The sequence below is a fragment of the Varroa destructor genome, unplaced genomic scaffold (assembly GCF_002443255.2).
Source record: "Varroa destructor unplaced genomic scaffold, Vdes_3.0 BEIS01000005.1, whole genome shotgun sequence".
Classification (NCBI taxonomy): domain Eukaryota; kingdom Metazoa; phylum Arthropoda; class Arachnida; order Mesostigmata; family Varroidae; genus Varroa; species Varroa destructor.
The window spans coordinates 7,450,192-7,470,848 of record NW_019211458.1 but is presented as its reverse complement, the minus strand read 5'-3'; the positions used below and the strand labels follow the sequence as shown (position 1 = coordinate 7,470,848).

Here is a 20,657-nt window from a genome sequence, read left to right as displayed (position 1 = left end):
ATTATGTGACGTTACATAATCTTAAATAGTTTAGTGATTAGTTAATTAGGAAAATGATGGGAAACAATCAATGTTAAGATTCGGCAATTGAATTCAGGCTAATCCAGCTTTAGAGAAGGTCCGAGAAGCGTAGCGGCACTGAAAGGAAGCTGAAGGAGACACAGATACGAGCGAAACGTATACTAAGCATAAATCACAAGGCGTCTGGCTAAATCTAATCGAGAACTTAACAAAAATAACAATACAAAATAGTGTTTAGACATTAAATGATCGTTTGAATGAATTAGATACTGCAACGTTATAAGATATCGATCTATGTTATCGAATACGTTATCATCGAAGCTGAAAATAGCACATCTTTCGCAACTTTTAGTCTAGTACAACTATGCCTATACTTCTTATATAACTTCCTGTACATATCCAGCTATTCCCATATCAGTTTTGTCGACTAGGTACCAATCTCTGCATTTTAAGCAGGCCTTGTGAGAACTTATCCGAAATATTAGCAGAACTAACTTTTCCTACACCGACTTTAATTAGTTATTTTCTACCTCAAGAAGTCGGTGAGGAACCCGAGCTAGCATCATAGCCTGGCAAACAACCCGTTAACGAAAAACATTTTCGGATAGAGATAACTGCTCGATTGTTCATAATTTTTCAAGCATTAACAGGCAATGCAAGAGCCGCACTGATTCGTATCCGCGTCACGGAAGTGAAGCCTTCGCTGGAACAGGTTTAGCGACGGAACAGGGGGTAGGTCTGTGTCTACCTAAACATGGTGTGCCAAACACGAGCGTTAGCAGGTCAGCTTATGAGTGTGTACCTAACGCTAACGGTTCGGGCTGGGATCTAAGTTTCTATTTTTCAAGGATTTCAGGGCTCAGTTCGGTCATACACCTGACGCTTCTACCGTTGAGTCACCACCCTCTCTTCCACAGACAGATAATCATTGCATATAGAACTGTAAGAGCAGCGGGAGTGCTTCGATCTACCCATAATCTGACTCAGCTCGTGACGCATAGTCGTGTCATATGCAACGGAACCGAGGCCGTGTTTGGAGCGCGAGACGCTGAGGCGAGCTGAGGAAAATAGACTCCTCGACTGACGAGCCTTTCTCGCGCAAACACCCGGGGAAGCCTCGATTTTGACACCTGCCCATTATTAGGTCTCGCCTGGCGTTTGCTTTCACCGTCAACTTAAAGTATGCGCATAGCAGATTAAGGTCGATTCCCATAACCAGGGATCATAGCAAATTTTGGGTGCAACGATATTTGGAATTAAGTGAAAACAAGTTCCCACTACAGGAATTGCATTTATTTAACGATGCTTTCCGACGCTCGCGCCTTTTCGCTTACTCAACTAAACGATGGCCGATAACAATAAAACAATCTAGAAAATTTTATATTTGTATATGGGTTTATACAGTAGACTCGGCTTATACAATTTGCAAGCAAAGCTCATGTGTGAACTCCAGCCTGGCGTCGTGCTCGAACAGCGGGATAGCTTTAAGCCCAACTATATTCTGATGAATGTTGTTATCTACGCAAACACATATTAATCAATGTATCCATCCCAGTATGCGTAGTCATGCTTCCACAGGCGAGCCTAAAATATGCTGCTATCTGATAATTTCTACAAAGGCTAGTTCATTATTTATCAGACATTTGCTCGATCGGTACTCGTGTTGGCTCGTCGATTCCTATTTTGTTTCGTCGATATGTATCGTTCCAGAATCCCATGGGAGAATTGTTAGCTATTTCCATAGTTCAAGACGACACCTAGGTACGTTCCTAGGTAAAAATTACTGTATTTATTTTCTAGGAATCTTCTGATTAGATATGATTACATGAAAAATCGAGTCGACTCATAGACCTATTGAATGTCAACTACGACGTTTCATTCGCAGAGATCGGATAGTCCTTATTCATTTCGAGTTTACTATGCCGCAGGCCGTACGTCGCATACAGGATTGTTCCTAGAGTAAATAGATACAAGCAAAGCAAATTGCGAACAAAACAGAAAAAGAGATAATGATAACACCCCCTGTTTTAGCAACTTGTTACCCCTCAATGTATGGCGTGTTAGGCGCCCGTGGTTCCACACAACACAAATAACAATAATAGACTGCGTCGCTCCTGTTGCCCTCGCTTCCCCGTTTGAAAAACTTCACTTGAAATATACATATGGACATTGTAAAAAGCTATCGAACTGTCAAAAAAAATACCTATTTCACTCTACACATGTGGCTTATTGTCCTAATTAGATTGATTGCCTATAAGGTACAGATTCTACCATGTAGTATATACGAGCGAATAACAACTACATTATGTTGTAGTACCTACAAGTTAGCTGACGCACATACATATGTTGTCCTGGAACATATCTAGTACAGGATATAAAGATATACCGTCTGGGCTTTCTGAGAGAGAATGATATTTATAATGACGTTCGACATTTTTTAGTTGGGCAATTATCCAATAGGAATTGCTTTATAAAATCAAAGCTGCAGCAGCAGTAGGGCGCAGCTACTAAAAATACGTTCATCGTGGTCGCATATGGAATCATTTGGAGAAAAATTGGGTTCTTTTGCATACCGCATTGTACAGAGCGCAGTCCGAAAATGCTGACTTGACTTAAGCTGGCTACGGTAACGTGTATGTAAGAAATCTATTAAAATGGAAGTAATATTATATAGCATAGAATTGCTGGCGACAATCTGCGACAGACTGTCTTAACGTTGAACCGTAAGCATCTTTCTCGATTTATCTGGACTATTTCAAGCCGACTTGCTCTACGCTAGGACGATCATATGGGCAGCTAATTCTAAGTCGCACCATTTTGTTCCCGTTTACAACAATCCCTGCCAATATATGTGACTCCCTGTTAAGAGGTGTATCGGGAAAGCAGCGCTTGGGACGTCTGTCGCATATAGTTTCCAAAACAGCACACCCAAAGCAACTTATTGTACACCTACACAACCAGCATCGCCAATAGTTAGCCATAGCTTTTAAGTTTTAGGACTAATAAGGGGCAAGTTTGTTACATTAGATGAGAAGTCAAATCATCTTTACATGGTGTGTAAAGGGCTAAGGTATTCCCGCTGTACATTTACCCAAATGTGAGCGGACATTTTTTAGTGGCCGGGTTAAGCTATTTTATCTTCAAGTGTAAATAATCGTATCGCGGCAAAGAACACGCCACGGAAGCGTAAATAAATCTAACGTGTCGTATATTAAAAGCACTAAAAGGTCGAAAAGAACAAGGTCGGGCAAGGGCGTAATTAACAGCCACATATATCACTGTCTTGAATCTCAACTTTACTTATTATCGGCCTACATAATATACGTTAGTTGTGAACACCTAATCAGCCCTGTCTATATCAACGATATAATGATTGTCTTAGAAGGTGCCATGACTTGTTTAATTCTCAACTGACATGGCCGCCTTCATACAATGCATCTATTGAATTAGCACCTAGGCCCATGTCTATTCTTTCAGTGATTTCTGTCGCTTTTACACAAACAGTTCCAACTAACAGAAAGATAACTTGTTACTGCGGATAGAACCCATCTTTCATTAGAACAAGCCATGACCATTCTCGGCGTATTAGATGAAACTGAGCGGTACGTTAGACTGTTATTTGAGTCTGAGTGCTCGATAAGCTTATAGCCATTTAGGTCAAGGTGAATTAACGTATACAGAAAAGTAGATTCCCTTGTTTTATTTGTCGTTGTAATTGTAACTGTAAGTTACATATTCTGTACACGAAGTAGTCGAAAAAGAAATAAGTCGTAAATTAACAAAAGTAGATTTATCCAAAACAAGATCACGCTTACATCGTGCAACAGTGACCCTGAGTCTCGGCTAAAAACATGTCAACAGGGTTAATAAACAAAGTTACTGAGATCTTCTGTCCCGTGCTCCTTATAGCCCCACAAACATATATATATTGGGAGTGTGGGGACTATTCTCTAGAGCGATGGTATTATGTGGCACAGACCTGTTTGGAGGTTATCTGGTCGTAACTTCGTTAAGAGTCTTAGGTCAAGTATAAGCCTCCAGGGATCTCCATAATCTTTTCCTTGGATTTCCATTTACTATCCGGATTTCTTTTTCCATCTATTTCATAAACACAAATAGGCGAAACATAACACTAGCCAGACTACAAGGGCGCAGTTCTGTTACTTCCCATAGAGGAATGTTGAAATTATGAATGCTTCTCCCAAGGTTAGTAGATCTTTTCACTCAGTATAGCCAAACAATAGATCTAATACATCATGTTATTTGTATCTGTATGCCCGTGCCCCTGTTAGCTGAAATATGCTTGCCTATATTAAGAATAATGATCCGAATTCACTAACATCAATATTTCAATAACAAGAAGCTGACAATTAAATTACTCTGTAAGGCATTTCCGACATTATTATTTCTTTCAAACCTGTATTCTTAATCCTCTATATAATAAAATAAGAGGATCTGCCAACATATTGCCAGTAGTTAAATTGGATTGCCCGTTTCGAAAACTGTCGCCCAGGCCATAGCTCCGGCGGCTAAATCTAACTACTAGTCAATGCCTCTCTTCTGTTATTCTTCCACGCACATATACTTGCATCTCTCTCTCTCTCTCTCTCTCTCTCTCTCTATATATATATATATATATATATATATATATATCTCGCTCGCTCTCTCGCATCGCTACATACAAAATAGTAAGAGATACACGGACTTGTATAGCCCTCGATTTCTTTAGAAAACCTGAGAGGATATATTGTGGAATTGTGGCAAAAAGCTGTTCCGACATACTACAACACTTTTTCCGATCTGAGAACTCTAATGGGCGATCAAAATAAATATGCGAGGTAAAAGAGTATAATATTATTAATAATAATATAATGATAATTTAACCTTTTTACACTTATTACCCTAATTATTACTTAATTGTTTTTTTTGCCATTAATATCACAAGGAAGTTGTTTTGTTTACAAAATAAGTTTAACGCAGTTGTAGGGGTTAATCATCGCCTGATCGGATATATTCGGTATATTTGTTGGTGCTCGTTTCGGCCACCGTTAGATCGTTCGACAATATGGTTTTTGATGACTTGTTAGGATATGGAATTAGATTCCGAGTCTAGAACTCGGCTACACACTTTATATGCGTTTTTTTTACTTGCAGCAGTGAGGTGCCTGCGGATTAACAACTGCAAAATACGAAAAACCTAACAGTACCGTAAATAAGTCTATCTGATGTTGCCTGAGTTATAAACCCTATTGAGTATTAGTTTACATATGTTTATCCTCAATATGAAATATAGCCATAGTAAGAAGTATAGCTTAAAAAAATGAATTCGTAATAAAATTACGTGTACTTGCTATGAGCTTGATATCTAAAGGAGCTTCCTTGTTGTCATTTGGACTCGATTAGGTTTTGGTCAGTTTGAAATAGAGGGCCTATTCGGAAAATATTACCTTATTTTCGAGTCCACATGATCACTCTATGCGATCGATATGCCACGTGGACTACTGGTATTCACATGATCAACAAACTGGCGCCGTCGGTCGTACTCAGATAAACTAGATCTTAGTACAACTTCAACAAAACGTAGATGTGTCCTTTAACTTACAATTCAGTCTCTCTTCTGCAAAAAATCTGACGCCAATATTGTCTAATTATTATGTTTGTCTAGCGTGATAAAGTAGTTAAAACTTTTTAAAATGGCTACGTGCTTACAGTCGTCTTAAGGAGCTCGTTTATTGCAACAGAAGGCTATCACGATGCAATTTATGTACTGTTTGAGTTAATTGCAAATGGCGGAGCAAAAAACAAATAAAGGCGAATGCTTGCAGACCGTAGCGGAGGATGGACGGCTAAGGAAAATCGAGTTGATCGATGTCGACGAACAGTATCCCAGGCATATGTTATACCATAAAACTCAGATAGCTGCTCTCTAAGTTTAACTATATAAGGCTAGTTTATTGTATCACTGAGATCTTATAAGAAGAAAGCAGCCAGGCCTTTCGGGGTCTTCTCTGAAAAATTAACGACAGACATGACGGCTGGCTCGCTCACTATCCAAAAGACGAACGCACTATGGGTAATTTTTCATTCAACGCTCGTGTTAATGCGATATCCAGTCGTACAGCCATAAGAAAAAAGAAAAAAAAAAACAACCATGTCGCTAAAGAAATTAGTTTGTACGTCTGGCGGATCGGGATTTTAATTCGTTGGGTTGAATAGATATTGGGCGTTATCGAATGGAAGCTTAATTCCCACAACGTCGACCCGCTCACGTGTACTACCGTTCGTGCATATGAAAAAAAAAAAACATATGAAACCAATCTGTGAGCTGTGTAGCTTTTAAATTGAAGCGGTGTAGGCGGTCAATGGTAGCTATATTGAATAGACATAACCATCAGGAACGATACTTTATATATGGAAAATTTATCTTTGAAATGTCTGTTATATAGATAGTCTTAGAAGCAGAGCATAAGAAAGAATCCGTAATCAGCCTGGCCACCTTGTTCTAATGTAAATACTTTTTATTGTGTTAAATGGTTTTTAATGACACCGCGCTAAGGTGGCGGTAGTCCATATTCGGTACCCGCCGCGCTTTTTTAATTCTCCAAGCATATAACTTCTTTGATCTAGAATATTCTCTGGTAAATCATACTAGAGCCGAGCTGATTCCGCACACGAATCAGCACTAATTTATTTATCACACTGTTGTAGAAATATAGGGGACATCTTGTTGCAAATTCGACAATCTTCCTGTTGAAAAGTTATCGAGATTCGGAAAAACCGTAATTTGTGGGATCAACGTTTGGTGAGTACGGTGGACTTTTGCATTTTATCCCCTTGATTTCCGTCGTGCAAGGCCGGGTCTTATCGTACAACGGGAGTGGCTTGGAGCTGTTTAATAATCTTAACTGTTTAATGCGAAATCTTTTCATCGTCTTTCCCAATTGTTGATCATTTTGTAGCCATACATTTGCTTAATGCTGGTGCCTTAGCAATCTTTATAGCTTATCCGTTTTCGTCACAAGCTACAATTCAATTTTGGGTATAGACCACCGTGTCTGTTTTAGGATGAAGCGATTATCGCCGTTTCTAATATTCGTTCAAACCGTATAGCATCCATTGGTTAAACTACCTAACCCTATTAATTTAACCGAAAAGAACAGGAAAATATATTTACATACACTTGTAAATGTAGAAATAGGCTAAGGCCAACAGCTCTGGACATTTGCTTTTGCATTTAACCTTGTCATCTGCCTTCCACGAGCCACGAGCCACGAGCCTATTTTTGGAGCTCAAAGTCTTTCCCAGCTACTTCTTCAAGCAACGACTCACGGTATCTCCATTAGTAGATAGAAGTCTATATAGCAAATCGTCTCTACCGCTGTAGCAAAAACGTAAGCCATATTTGTAAACCATCTGACGCCCACTAAAATTTTCCTGGGTGACCATAGCCGAGTAAAGTGCCCGGGATTCCAAAGAGTGCACGTGCCATCCCAGAAATTAAAAAAAAAAAAGTGTATCAAAATATTGCACTGTTAAAAAAGCGCCCTTTTGAAGAATAGAACTAACTTTTCTCATATGCTGACCATTCTAGCGTGTGTAAGTTATATTAGTTCAGCGGTAACGTTTACGCCTTGCTTACCCTGTATAACAAATTTGCTGCGATCATCATCAACCCAATTATTAATTATAACACTATAAAACTTGTATAAAGCTCTATATAAACTCACTCCGAGCTTAGGTCAGCATATAATAGGATGTATTAAATTCTAGGCTATACTCATTCAGTCATAGGCGTTTCCACTGACTGCGATCTGTTTTTGCTGAAATATAATGGTACATTGTATCTTTCAATTAAAGCGATAGCTCTTAGAATCATTCACATTATCGGCTCAACTCAGAAAAGGGGGTGAGCTATAATAGTATTAAAGTTATGATTTACGTAACGCGGGACAAAGTGACAACGTTCCTTTTAATACGTCAGCTCGTTGTAGGTTGTTATTTTACATATATGATGATATATGGTTTTTGAAGAATAAAACGGATTGATTGAGTGACTAGAAAATCTACGCCTGTGTCTTACCAATGGTCAGCCAGACAAGGAAACGAATCCAGGTCACACTTGGTAGCGTGCTTATCAAAACCGAGTCGAAAACAAGCGATACGACAGCCAACCAGGGCATTAACGGCATCTATAACACAGAAACAAACGTCTATTGTTTATATTTTCTTCATTAGAGTTCGCTTAGCAGACTTAGCGATGATAGTAAATTTAAATAAAAATAAAGCCGAACAATTACCTAATCGTTACCGAGTTGAGATCTTCCAATCGCTACAGAAAATAAAACGCAATATATAATAACGGAACGGTAAGGAAACGGTCGATACGTCTAACGACACTATTTTATATTTCCAAGCCAGTATTTATTAAACATGATACCATTGAGAACATGAGGAAAAATTGTCGTTTTCGGTCATTTTTGGGCTCTGATTATCCTATTGCCCAAACGACGCAGTCGGCCATTTCGGCTACTATACTATTCTTTTTAAGGAATCTTTTGCCACACGTGACAACGGGCAGTTAACAGAGTAAGAAGGCCGTCACGATTAGCGTCACTATAGCACGCGTTTAGCGCCTGCACAAAATGCACTCTTTCTTTGAAGAGCAATACAGCATGTCTAACTTAGGTAAGCTTCAGTTATAAAGTAGGTTACAGCTACTGTCATTTCTAGTGAGAAAAAGGAGCTATCAGACTGACGCCGGTTATGAACGTTATCCGACATCAATTACTAGTCATTTGAAAAAATGAATTTTCTTTTCTTTTTTTCTTATAACTGAATTTTTTATCTTATAACGGCTTAATAAATGAGTCATGCACTTGTGGCAGTATCGATTCAGCAATTGCCCACGCGAACGTCCCGCAACGTACGAGTATTTTTAACACACTATAGCAGGTACTGCTCCTTTTCGAGAGCCGCAGTGAAGAGACGGCGTCCATGGTGGCGACAATGACGGCTTAATGTACGCAGGAGGAGACGTTCTTCATAGTCCAGCTTCGTCAACGTGAGGAGATGGATATCATGGTTTCAATTAGCTCTTTAATCCCAACTAATTAACTACTAGCTGTTCATGCTGACTAGATAAGAAAGTCTACTGAATGAGGACAAAACAAGAAGAGACTAGAGGGTTTTAGCGTAAGACAGCTTTTCTACGAGCTCTTGCTGGTGGACGGAATGAACCGGGTCGTCCTCTTTTGAACAGTTACTGTTGAAAAAAGTAAATACTACTCGCGTTGATATTAAAGAAGTTGGCAAAGTAAGTCGACGGAATGGATGTTCTAGCTTAGGCAGCTTGCCCCTAGACAAACGGTTTCACGCTTGGGTCAGGACATCGGCAAACATTCCACGGTACTCAAGGTCAAGCATATGTATGGTTAGCAGCGGCTTCAGTAAATAGTGCAAAAAAATTTTCTTCAGAATTTCCACGGTGTTTTTCGAGTTTATTATGAGAGCTTCATAGAGCCACAAACCAGCAACAGTTAATCTTACGGGATAGAGGAGATCCAATTAACCTATACAGGTAATTGGACAGCTAGTCAGACAGATTTTACTTGGAAGACTCTCGGAACAAGCTAGCCGGATTCGGTAAAACGGTTTGTCTTCTTTTAGTTATGACACATGATTGAAGAGACACGAATAAGGACGGATTGGACTAGCCGGTTCTGCACCGTATGGCTGTTCTTTGGATAAGTGGAAACAATTGATCCCTGGCAGTTATTAAGAAAATGGCTTCACGATTATATCATAGCTGTAATAGTTTCGTAATTTTTTGTTTTTTACTAAGTATATAATACAAGTTGTTACTGTGCTGCTCAGTATGGATATACAGTTTAGAATTTCGCAGCGCAATTATCCATTGGGGCCCGCATAAATATTGGATGGTCGAAAAGGTATTGACGGTCTCTCTAGTTAGATAACTTTAGACACACTTCTCTTATGATTTGCATCGGGTTCGATGTTGGTGTTATTTGAAAACAAGGATTTATTTGACAGTGGTCATTGGAACACCCTTTTCCAGTCTTAAGATAGAGGTCTATGAAAATTAGTGAAACGTGTGTAAAAATTCGTTCGTTTTATCTTATAATCTGACCACGATAAAAGATGACCCGAACTTAAAAAAAGTTACGCTGTTTATGGTCGGGCTGCGTTATCAGAAAAATATCGGCCTAAGTATTATTTTATCGCTTTCGCGTTGGAAAATTTCGATGTGCATGATACCTTTCTCAGTAGCCAACCAATTATAAACAAAGTTGCTGCAAATATTGCGAAAGGTGATCGAGACCGATACGTCACCGTTAGTAAGTTTTGAAAAAAAAAAGCTGACTTTAAAACAAGTTCAATCTTTAAAAGAACTTAGTTAATCATACTTCCGTATGCGAAGCTCTGCAGAAACGCAATGAAATCGTGTCTCCTTGAAAACGCTTGGTTGCGGCTAATGGAAAGTGGGTTACATACGGCAATGATGTGCGAAAAAGTCGTAGTTAAAGCGGGAAAACGCCCCACAAACTGTGGGGCCCAAACTGTGATGAAGCTTCAACTGATGGCAAAGAACGTGCTTGGTGAGATTGAAGAGAAATTGCTATTGAAATATGTTGAAATAATAAGAAGGAAATATGTTGTTTTCACCTGGAAAAACGACTGATTCGAATCTTACAGCAAGCCATTGAAAATATGAATCGGAACTAGTGAACAGAAACGGCCACCAATGTCAAATAACTTGAACTTTTAGCTACCTCGAAAGAAATTGGGACAGAAGTTTTAGTGCATCTGTTGTATAGTCTGTATCTTGCACCAGTAGACTATCATCACTTCCGGTCCGTATAGAACCCACCTAACGGCGTTAATTTGGCTTCCATTGAACGGTGCATTTGCTGTCATTTTTCACTCTTAAGCCACAAAATTATTTTACAGTGATAAGACATCACCAGTAAAATTATATGTATATATACAATCGTGTAATATTCTGCTGTTATTTCGGCTTATACAGCCGACACTAATTGGCTTTGTGTGTACCAGATACATTTGGAAGGTCACGAGTTTGATCTGCAAACCCTTCGAGGACGTGTCGCGTGACTCGTACGTTAATTGTTTCTCTGCGTTTTGGAAAAGAGCGTGTAACGATATGAGCGTATGGCAAGGTTATGTTGTTATGCGTAAGGCAAAGTTAAATGTGCTACCGATTAATTTTCTAAATCATAATGCACACAGTTGAAAAATTTTAAAATACGTTAAAAACGACACTTTCCATTATTCTAGATCGTTTAGGAGAATTTAGGAATTTCCATGAGCGCTATTCCGGACTTTAACCTACTCTGTTGTTAATGACATCAAACGCAATGCGTTAATTTTGGTTGAGGCACGTAGTAGGTACACTAAGAGTTCACTTTAGATGTTCAAATATAGAAGAACTTCTTCACAGCGAATAACGTTTAGATAGACATAATACGATTAAAAATGAATTTCTTCTAATAATCGTAAATGTCTCCCTGAAATAGTACCGGTAGGTCTCGACAAAGGCCTGGTCAATCCTCATCTGCATAATACGTATTCTTCAGGATTTGTCGAGTGCAATACAACCCATAACGATTATAGCTCACGTTTAGCACCGCTAGATCCTCTATACAGGTACAGATAATACACATATTTATAAACAGATAGAACAAACTTATCGTAGTAGCACTAATAGGAAAACGTTATTATATATTAAGTGTTTGATATCGCTTTCGCACTATAAAAAGACAGGTATCGACACAATTGCAATGACGTTCTCTGGTCTACTGGAGTATTACTGATCATGTATAATTTAACAACCTTCTTGTGTTTGCTCGTCATTTGGCCATTAATCTTAATGTTAGGGAAAAGCAAGGGATGTGCTAAACAGCCCTTCTGTTAATAGCTATTGCTTGGACATTTAGTGTGGCTTTTATATCTGTGTTATCTTTCACCTTAATCATTTGATGGCACACATAAGAGATGTGCATGAAGAAAATATAATTAAAGCTCGTTCGTTTGGCCAAAAGCTACCATCAACTTACAGATAGTAAGTAACAGACTGCTTACCTTATAACTTTGGTACGGGTCGGGCACCTCCTGAAGGACAGCTAACAGGATTGTTGAGGTTACGAGCAAGAGGCTCAATAAAATAGGACTTCCGTAGGTTGAGTCTGTCCATAAGCCCTGCGTCATTTACATAGAACAGGGTTTCGAAATAAGAACACTCAAGTGCGGATTATAATAATAATAATAATACAGTACTGCTGTCTATTATTATTGCTACTCCCATGAATGCTTATATGAATATGGTAGCTTCTATCCCTAGTATATATATAATATATATATATATAATATATAGGATAATACAATAAAAGGAACCTACTAATGTAAGATAACGTCGATTTTTCTTTATTTAACTTTTTTTTTCTTCTTTGTATTGCATCTAACATCGATGTTGCTAATAATGCTCTCTTTTTCAGTGAAATCAGGCTTTATAATTTCGAATGAGGAAGGTTAAGTGGGTGGCCATACAATTTATCTGTTGAGCTCATCACTAGATGCACCCAGTATGTAAACACTTAATTGTATGGGATATTCTTCACGAACGGCATTGAGATAACCGTTACGCTATTACCCGCAATATAAAACTTTTTAAAAATTAGTGCATGCAACAAGTACAAAAACTCGAGTGGTCGAGGAATCCGGGGAGATAGATGCAATGGTAGAAATTGTGGACGTTTAAAATGATATTGGCCATCTTGAAAAAATGAGAAAGGATTCGATGGATAACTGAGAGTGGACACGCCGAAAAATGGATTAGGTAAACGCACTAACATGAGAGCTTATCTTCGAGTGGAAGTAGGAGCAGGAAAAATCTCTATTAGGAGTCGAAAGCCTATTCTTTTTGACTAGAGAAGAATATAGGCCGACGACCTAAAACTGGCGTTTGTTACAAAGTCACTTATTCAGAATATACGGTTTGAGTATCAATAATACAGGAAAAAAGCGGGTGACATGAGATTATGCGTAGATTCCCCCGGCGGCCTAAATGACGTAACAGAAGATCAGCATTACCGATTACTAAATTCGCTGACACCTTAGCATGCTCAATGGCGGAAAATACCTCTCGACGATAAATTTATAGATTGAAGTTGAGGACGAACCGAAGGAACTCCCAAAGGTGTCTACGGGTATAATCAGCTCCGAATAAAAATAGCCCCTGCTATCTTCCAAGAGGTGACATTATTTATGAAATGAGCTGAGAAATGATGACACCGTTATTATAAATTCTACCGGATATAAAAAACCTACTAGACTCATCCAAGGAAATAAAGGTGTCGCATTCAAAGACCAACTTGAAGAATGCAAGTTCCTTGAAACGTCAACTAACTGCTTAGGCTTCATTATTACACCTGGTGGTCGTAAACCATATCCTAAGATGGTTGAATCCGCCTATAGGTGTATCAAACATATGATCATTAATGGAAAAGCTCACACCCTATTCAGTATTTCTAAGTAAACTAAAAAAAACTCACTCAATGAATCCTTTGATAAATTTCTATAGAAAAACCCTTTTCTAGGAATAGTCGAAAAAATGTCAGAAATCCGGAAATGAAGCTAAAAAATCACACAATTAAATTTCATTCATTCATTCGTCGACTACGACGCCAGCCAATATCGCTTTCATATTGTAACTTCGCATCGATATCCTTGGCAAAAGTTCTACATATCGACGATAAAAAAACAGCTAATGATAATCGATGCAGGAAGATAATTTCAATGTATATACGGCTAACAGATTAGAAAGGTGGGCGACAATTTCACTAAAAAACTAATTTGACTAAAGAAAGCAGTAAAAAACAAATGATTTCGACAACACTATTGCCCCGGCTTACTGCTAATCAACGGATCCGAAGAGAACTTGACGATGAAGTTATTGTCCGGGCTAAGACAAAATTGAATACTTCATTTCTAGAAAACGGCCATTCTCTATTAGTAGAACTAAGGGCCATCAACGCCATAAGGCCATCAACGACATGACTTCATCGAATACATGGCTAATATTATTGCCACCCAACGATTTACTATTTTGCCTCCATATCGATCATGATTCGCTATCTATGAGGAAGGGACACCTTCTGTCAAGCAATAGAATTACAGTATCAAATGCTTTTCGACGAAGCATATAATAAGAAATACAAGCTAACAACTTAAACCAGAACAATTTGTAAAATCTAACATATGTTTAAATATACGTATTGAATTAAGTTTCAAATAACATAACCATCCACGCACTGCAACACAGGTGTCAGCAACCCATACGAAAATCGTCACTGACAACGGCGCCCAATTTACATGACGAACATGCGCAGATTTCGTCAAACTTTTACGTATTGATTACGTCAAGACCGCACGATTTCACCCCCCGTCAAATATTCAAATTCAAACCCCGGCAAGATTTGTCGACATTAAAAAAAAAAAAGGTGCAGAAAAACACGGCGTGCCAACAAACCGGCTTCAGTGTTCTTGAAAAGTCTTTAAAATTTGCTAAGAAGTGTGCCAGCAGAGCTCTTCCTAGGTAGCAAACGGAGAACGGTTCTTAATCTTTTGAATTTCGAAAAGATACAAACAAACAAACAAAAGACCCGTGTTATGAACGATCGTCATGCTTTAAGTAAAGCTTCCTAGCATCCATCGGAACTGTCATGCACAGAATTAAAGTAAACAAATTCGAAACAGACACAACATGGCAGTCGACCAAAAACCAAACACAAACTGTTCTTAGACGTGATACTAAAACAGTATTTTTTTTTTTTTTTTACTATGCCACTCGACATTGCATCGAATAGGCCGATCACATTCGAGACAACAAGACCCAACCTATTTTAAGACTAGTCGTAACTTGGAGAAAAATGAAACTATGACTCGTTCTTAGAAAAGGGAAGCAATAGCGTGGACTTATAATATACATTGTTGATGAAGTTCATTGTATATACGAGTAATCAATAAACGTTTCAATTTAATCTGCCAAACAACCAAGTACCATATTTGAGATACTAGCACATTTTTTACCGCGTCAGATGGGTGACCCCCACGAGCACTGTTCCAAAATTCAAACCTGCTACAAAGTTGACCATGAGTAATTACCAGACGTTATATTATTGCCAAGGTTTGCTTATGAGGCCGCATGTCGTTTCTTGAGCGTGCTCGAAAAGATCAGACCATCTATAGGCAATTTTGAAGCGTCTCTTTTTGGGAAACTAGCGAAAAATGCTGGGCCCTCGAATACTCCCAATTGGCTAAAGGCCGTATGCTGACGGCTTACTATATGGCAAGAAGAAAATCCAATATCACTTTAGCGGAAACGTCATTTGAGATATCCTTATCCAGCTAGAACAAACAACCTAACAGAGAATATAGTATTATATCATTATTGCTATTTTCCTATCGGAACGCACAGCCTCGTAAGTCAAAATCCCCATTTCATTCATAGTCGTCGTGTACTTCAGTACAGTTTGGTACGAGACGAACTGCTGTAGTAATATGGCTTGACACTAATCCGATCGTTAGTGAATTGATTTATATAGTAATTTCACGATCATTTCTTGTTGGCGAATTTTTGACAGTAATGCAATTTAAAAGTTCGTATGTTGATACTGTTCAATTACAGACGCCCGAAAACCTGCTTCACTTGGTACCATTTTAATTATAGTGAAATAGTCTATTAGAAGCGAAATATCGTTTATCTAATAATGCCTAAATCGGCCGTGTATTATATCGGACAGAAAGCTGAATTTGATAAAACTGTCCAGTGACAATGAATTAGTATGTTTCACGACGTCCTTTAGCGAATTTGCTCTCGAAAGGGTTTTGAGCATTTGACCGGATGTAACTACCTCCGGTAAGCGAAAACGGTGAAAACCTGGTAAGAGTACGGAGGGTGCAGTAAAGTCTCCCTTTCGAAGCCCATGAAGGCAGTTCTGACGATATTTGCCATGTTAGCGCGTTGTCACGGAACACGATGATCAAACCTCGTTCGTCGGGTACTCTCACTTGAAGAGATTGATTGATTCGATGCAATTTGAATTGAAAAAAAAAAACGCTTCTTTTTACCTCACGCACCTATATTCGAAATGTTCTTTCGAACTCGAGTTGCATTCATAACTTAACACTGTCATAGCACGCTGATATTCAGAAGGAACCATATATCAGAAACCAGCAACAGGTGAGGGGAAGTGAGAAAGTTGAAAGCGCTGTAACTTTCTTTCCAACCTAATATAACACTTAGTGGTTCACAAGACGAGTTAACATAGAACGAGACGCAGTTACCCCCTATGGCATACAGGCAGAAGGAAACCCTTACATGAGCCAAACGTCATATTCTTGAACGCCTTTTTGTTTTTTTTTTAGAACAGTCCTTCCTCTTCCCGTCTACAGTATGTAAACATAAGGTGCAACCGCAAAACGGAACGCGTACACGTTCGAATAACACTTAAATAACAACATCGGCAATACAATACATAGCGACGTAAGCCGGGGCAACTATATCGCGGAGATAGATAATAAATTTACCACACATCTAAGGTCGCAATGGCTGCTAATAGCCCGAAATACAAGATGATATTGAAGAAAAACACGGAACATTACCACTTCATCTAATTGCTATTGATAGAAATTTCTAAGGATTCTAAAGGCTTTGGCGTTTCCAAGTAGGTGGTCGAGGTCATACAGTTTTGGATTACAAACCTCAATATAACAACAGTCATATGATTCCACCATTGGGTTGATGGTTTTCAAATGTACGACCACTTTAAGTTTGCTAATATCTTGCGACAATTATACATAAAGTGATTTTGGCCTGAAAACAGGCGCCGACGTCAAGGTACAGTGTTAGCATAAAGATATTAAAAATCATTCATTAGTTTTAAACAGTATTTGTAATTGAAGCGCTCACGCTATTGTAGTCGGTGAGTCTACTTACGAAGGAGGACTGCACTCAGTTGCCCTAGGGCGATACTGGTCCGTTTGTAATCGTAGCTCGGCATCGTACTTTTCGCTGGAAGTTTCCACAAGTCTACTAGCTAAACAATACGTATCAAGCATGGGCCACAGGTACAGCCGGGTATAATCACACTAAGCCTAAAATAAGCAATTTGAAAATGGCACTAACAGTGTCATGCAAAAATACCCCGTTTATAGAAACTAAGTGACCTATACTAAGTAACTAAGTGACCCTAGGAATTGCTAACCAGCACCATATATTTGGTCAAACTACATCCAAAGCCGTCAATGACACTACCGTATACTTTTCCATAGCCGTCGCATAGCGTCAAAATTTTCTACCATCGACAGCCCAAGTCGCCAAAACTATGGCTAAAAAAATACCGGCTGTTCACTGAAGCGTCTGCGCTGACGACGCTGTGCGTCCGATGAAACCAGCAGGATAAGCCGTTCCGCTTTTTTACGCGTTGCGTACTGCCCCATTTCAAGCTTAACACAGTAATTACCTGTTAGCTATCATGTGTTACTTATGGCTTAAGTAAATAACATAGACAATAATAACATCTTCTGATACGTTCCATTACACAGAATGCAGTCTAACCGGTATGTATACATCAATTTTTAAACGGCTTTATGTTCGAACACATCCCACATCCAGGTGCTAACTGCAAATAGCCAACATTTGAAAACTAAATAAAAATAAATAAAAAGAAAATCATGAATGAATAAATACGAACCTGAATAAAGAAAGACATCCCGAAGCTCGTCAGTATGATTATGATGAGGTTGCTGAAGATGTAGGTTCGCTGATTGAAGATGATCGATAGGTGTGACTCGAAACGGCGGAAGTAACGCAGTCGCAGCGCGCTGAGGTTACTCTGTTAATAAACGTTTGAAAGGAAATCTGGCTCAAGTGTCTTTTGCAACAACGATCGCCAAGCGACGCTCACAGTTCATACTTATCTACAAAGTATCGACGGAGGACGAGGAAATGATCGAGATTACGCTTGCGTAGCAGTCTTGGCGGCCTAGGTTACAGCAGTAAATGGCTGTCGTAAGCGTTGAGAGTATGGCGTATTTTACATGAGAACATCTGTGTTTTTTGGCAATGAAAGTGATTTTTTCTCTAAAAAAAAATAGGCAAAAATTAAGAAGCTGCACTCAACAAGTAGTGGGAAAGTAGCTGTTTCTTCGTACTGCTATGCGCTACAAAAGGCGCTGACATTTCAAGAGCCATGAGTTCGCCTCCGTCCTTGTGAGCCTTCTCAATACGGGCAAGACACCTATTTTCGTTACGGGAATAATTCGTATTCGGCTCAAAGCAGCACTTTTTTCGGATGCGCACATGCGCTTATCGTCTACGTTATTATGCCTTATTTGTTACATCTATTACTTCATATTAGAATAAATGTTTATTATACGTAGCTAAACGAAGGTACTATTCTTGTCCGTTCTCTTCCTTCGATTCGATTTGGCCTTCATCACCGACGCTGTTTCACATGGATCTGTCCAATTTTAATGCCCACCGCAGTTTTGACAACCCTGAACAATATGGCCTTTGACAGTACTCAGACTATGTCACAATCGACGATCTCATCTATTACTAAAACGTTCATGTTGTATTCTCTAAACAATTTTAAGGGTCCTTGACTATTCTATATATGTTCTGAATTTTTAGCATTGTAAATATGTCAAGTCTGTTTACTTTATGCCAAGGGAAGCTTTTTGTTATTGCACCGATGTCATAGCTAATGTTCGAGCAGCGGCAAAATCTATCTTGAACGATCCCATGAGAAAATCGATTGTGAATTTTTTTTTATTAGAGTTCATTGGGTTTGTTGCGGAAACATTTGTTTAAATCATATGTCATAGGTCGTTCCCGCTTTATAGAAAGCTTTCTATTCTGTCTTCGCCTGCCAAACAAATTACCCTTGCTAAGCAAATAACCTTTGAGCGTGTCTGAAACGTGGTGTAATTACCAGTGTTTCGGTACAGCTTTGGGAAGCTGCTATATGGTACAAGAAAAGCATTTTTAATTGCCCTCTAGTGATCAAAATGTATGTGTGGGCATTGCCAAGGACGACGATTACCCGGCAAAATGGACTACCCTTAGCCTAACAGTGCCTTCGAGGCTTCATTCATTTTTATCGTCAGGAAAGCAAACAAATGATTGTCCTTCGCGCATAGGGTACATGCTACATGCAGCCTGGTGCATTCGTACGTGCTTGCCTTGACGCAAGCTGCTAAAACAACGGATGTTGTCAACTCGTAGGTAAAGGTGCGATTATGTGTGTCATTGTTTTATCTAGCAAGGGTACATTGATTTTCAATAATAATAATAATAATACTATCAAACTTTTTCAAGGGCAAACCAAAAGAAGTGAGCATTTATTAGAGTCATTCCTTTGCTTAATCATAACATGGAGTTATATATGTGCCATTGTATGTGGAATAAATATGGTAGATTAATTTAAAACTAAGCGGCCTCAGAGTATAAGTTAGCTTAACAGGGATGCATGCATATGTGTATATCATGTTGGATTTAGGCGTCATGTTTTCGAATTCTGTGAAAGGAAAAAACGTTTGAAAATTTCCATGGCGTCACATATTGTTTCGATGAGAGGATACTGTCAACATTTGCGCCACGTTGCGAATAATTTGATCAGAACTGACCAGGGAAAACCTCTTAGCTTTGTTGAACGAGTGACTCAGTAGCATCAGATCATGAATAGCTCACAGGGTCAAGCTATATGTGCCACCAATGATCCATCCTTTCCTATCCATGGAGGTAAAATGAAGTGTATATATATATATATATATATCACTCTGTTTACCATTCTGTCGAAGTGTCGAGGAGTCGCTTAATTAGCTTTCTTCAAAACGTGACCGAGCCTGTTAACCTTCATTTTACGCTCAGGAGTACGTATGCTACGCTTGCCTTCTGAAAGCGTTCGAGAATTAACTTTTGGCGGAAAATTGACTGTTTTCTATATGAACCTTCATTATTTATTTTTTGTCAACAATATTCCGAAAAGCGTCTTTGATTCGGTATGAATTGTAAGTGAACCAAAGATCCTGGTTATTAGTAGCAGCAATAAGAGGAATTCATGACTTAGAACGTGAAGCTTTACAACTGCCAGTCGAAGATACTTCTGAAACATTGTGCGGGCCTGTTTAGAGGCCTCTGATTCTTGCCACGTTTAAGAATAGGACTTACTAAAGCATGAAGCTTAAAGATTACTCAGAGATGTGCCAGATCCAGAGTTTCTGTTTCAGTTATCTGAGACCGTAGATTCTGCTATGGAAAAAAACGAGTAGGCGTTCTAGTAGCAAACCTTTTTCACCTGATTTGAAATATGGCAATTATTATTTCGGTTCTGAAGGATTAGCTCGAATCTCGCCGTATCCTTTTATATATATATATATATATATAACAAATATGTTTGGCCTACTACATCTGTCGCCATTGAAGAGTAGATAATTCGCTAGTCTGCACGAAGAGGTTTTCATAATTTCTAATTATCTGCCGAAGTTTCAATCATTCTATTAGGTTTAGTCGACCGTCTGAAAATACTAGAGCGTAT

General features: G+C 38.8%; 2 protein-coding genes across 9 annotated transcripts in view; one reads left to right on the top strand and one right to left on the bottom strand.

The window, feature by feature from the left end:
• The window catches only part of LOC147755228 (uncharacterized), a 72,933-nt gene that overhangs the window by 41,630 nt on the left and 10,646 nt on the right, over nucleotides 1–20,657 (top strand). For 3 of the 4 annotated variants that reach the window (XR_015329487.1, XR_015329488.1, XM_086991774.1), the window contains exon 8: nucleotides 663–3,906. The exons of the other annotated variant lie outside the window; for it this stretch is intronic. Coding sequence is in view for 1 of the 3 variants with exons in the window: in XM_086991774.1 (XP_086847900.1) it covers nucleotides 663–739 (77 nt within the window). In the remaining 2 variants the exon portion in view is untranslated. Of the gene's footprint in view, nucleotides 1–662; nucleotides 3,907–20,657 lie in introns of those variants that run through there. 4 annotated transcript variants of the gene reach the window in all.
• The window catches only part of LOC111251503 (cationic amino acid transporter 4-like), a 48,814-nt gene continuing 28,235 nt past the window's right edge, over nucleotides 79–20,657 (bottom strand). For 2 of the 5 annotated variants that reach the window (XM_086991770.1, XM_022808137.2), the window contains 4 exons: nucleotides 17,811–17,951; nucleotides 12,139–12,255; nucleotides 8,102–8,210; nucleotides 1,300–1,975 (listed from right to left, as the gene is read on the bottom strand). In XM_086991770.1, coding sequence (XP_086847896.1) covers nucleotides 1,887–1,975; nucleotides 8,102–8,210; nucleotides 12,139–12,255; nucleotides 17,811–17,951 — 456 coding nt within the window. In that variant the 3' untranslated portion in view covers nucleotides 1,300–1,886. Of the gene's footprint in view, nucleotides 150–1,299; nucleotides 1,976–7,199; nucleotides 7,456–8,101; nucleotides 8,211–12,138; nucleotides 12,256–17,059; nucleotides 17,212–17,810; nucleotides 17,952–20,657 lie in introns of those variants that run through there. The other 3 variants (XR_002673819.2, XM_022808138.2, XM_086991771.1) reach the window with 3 other exon arrangements.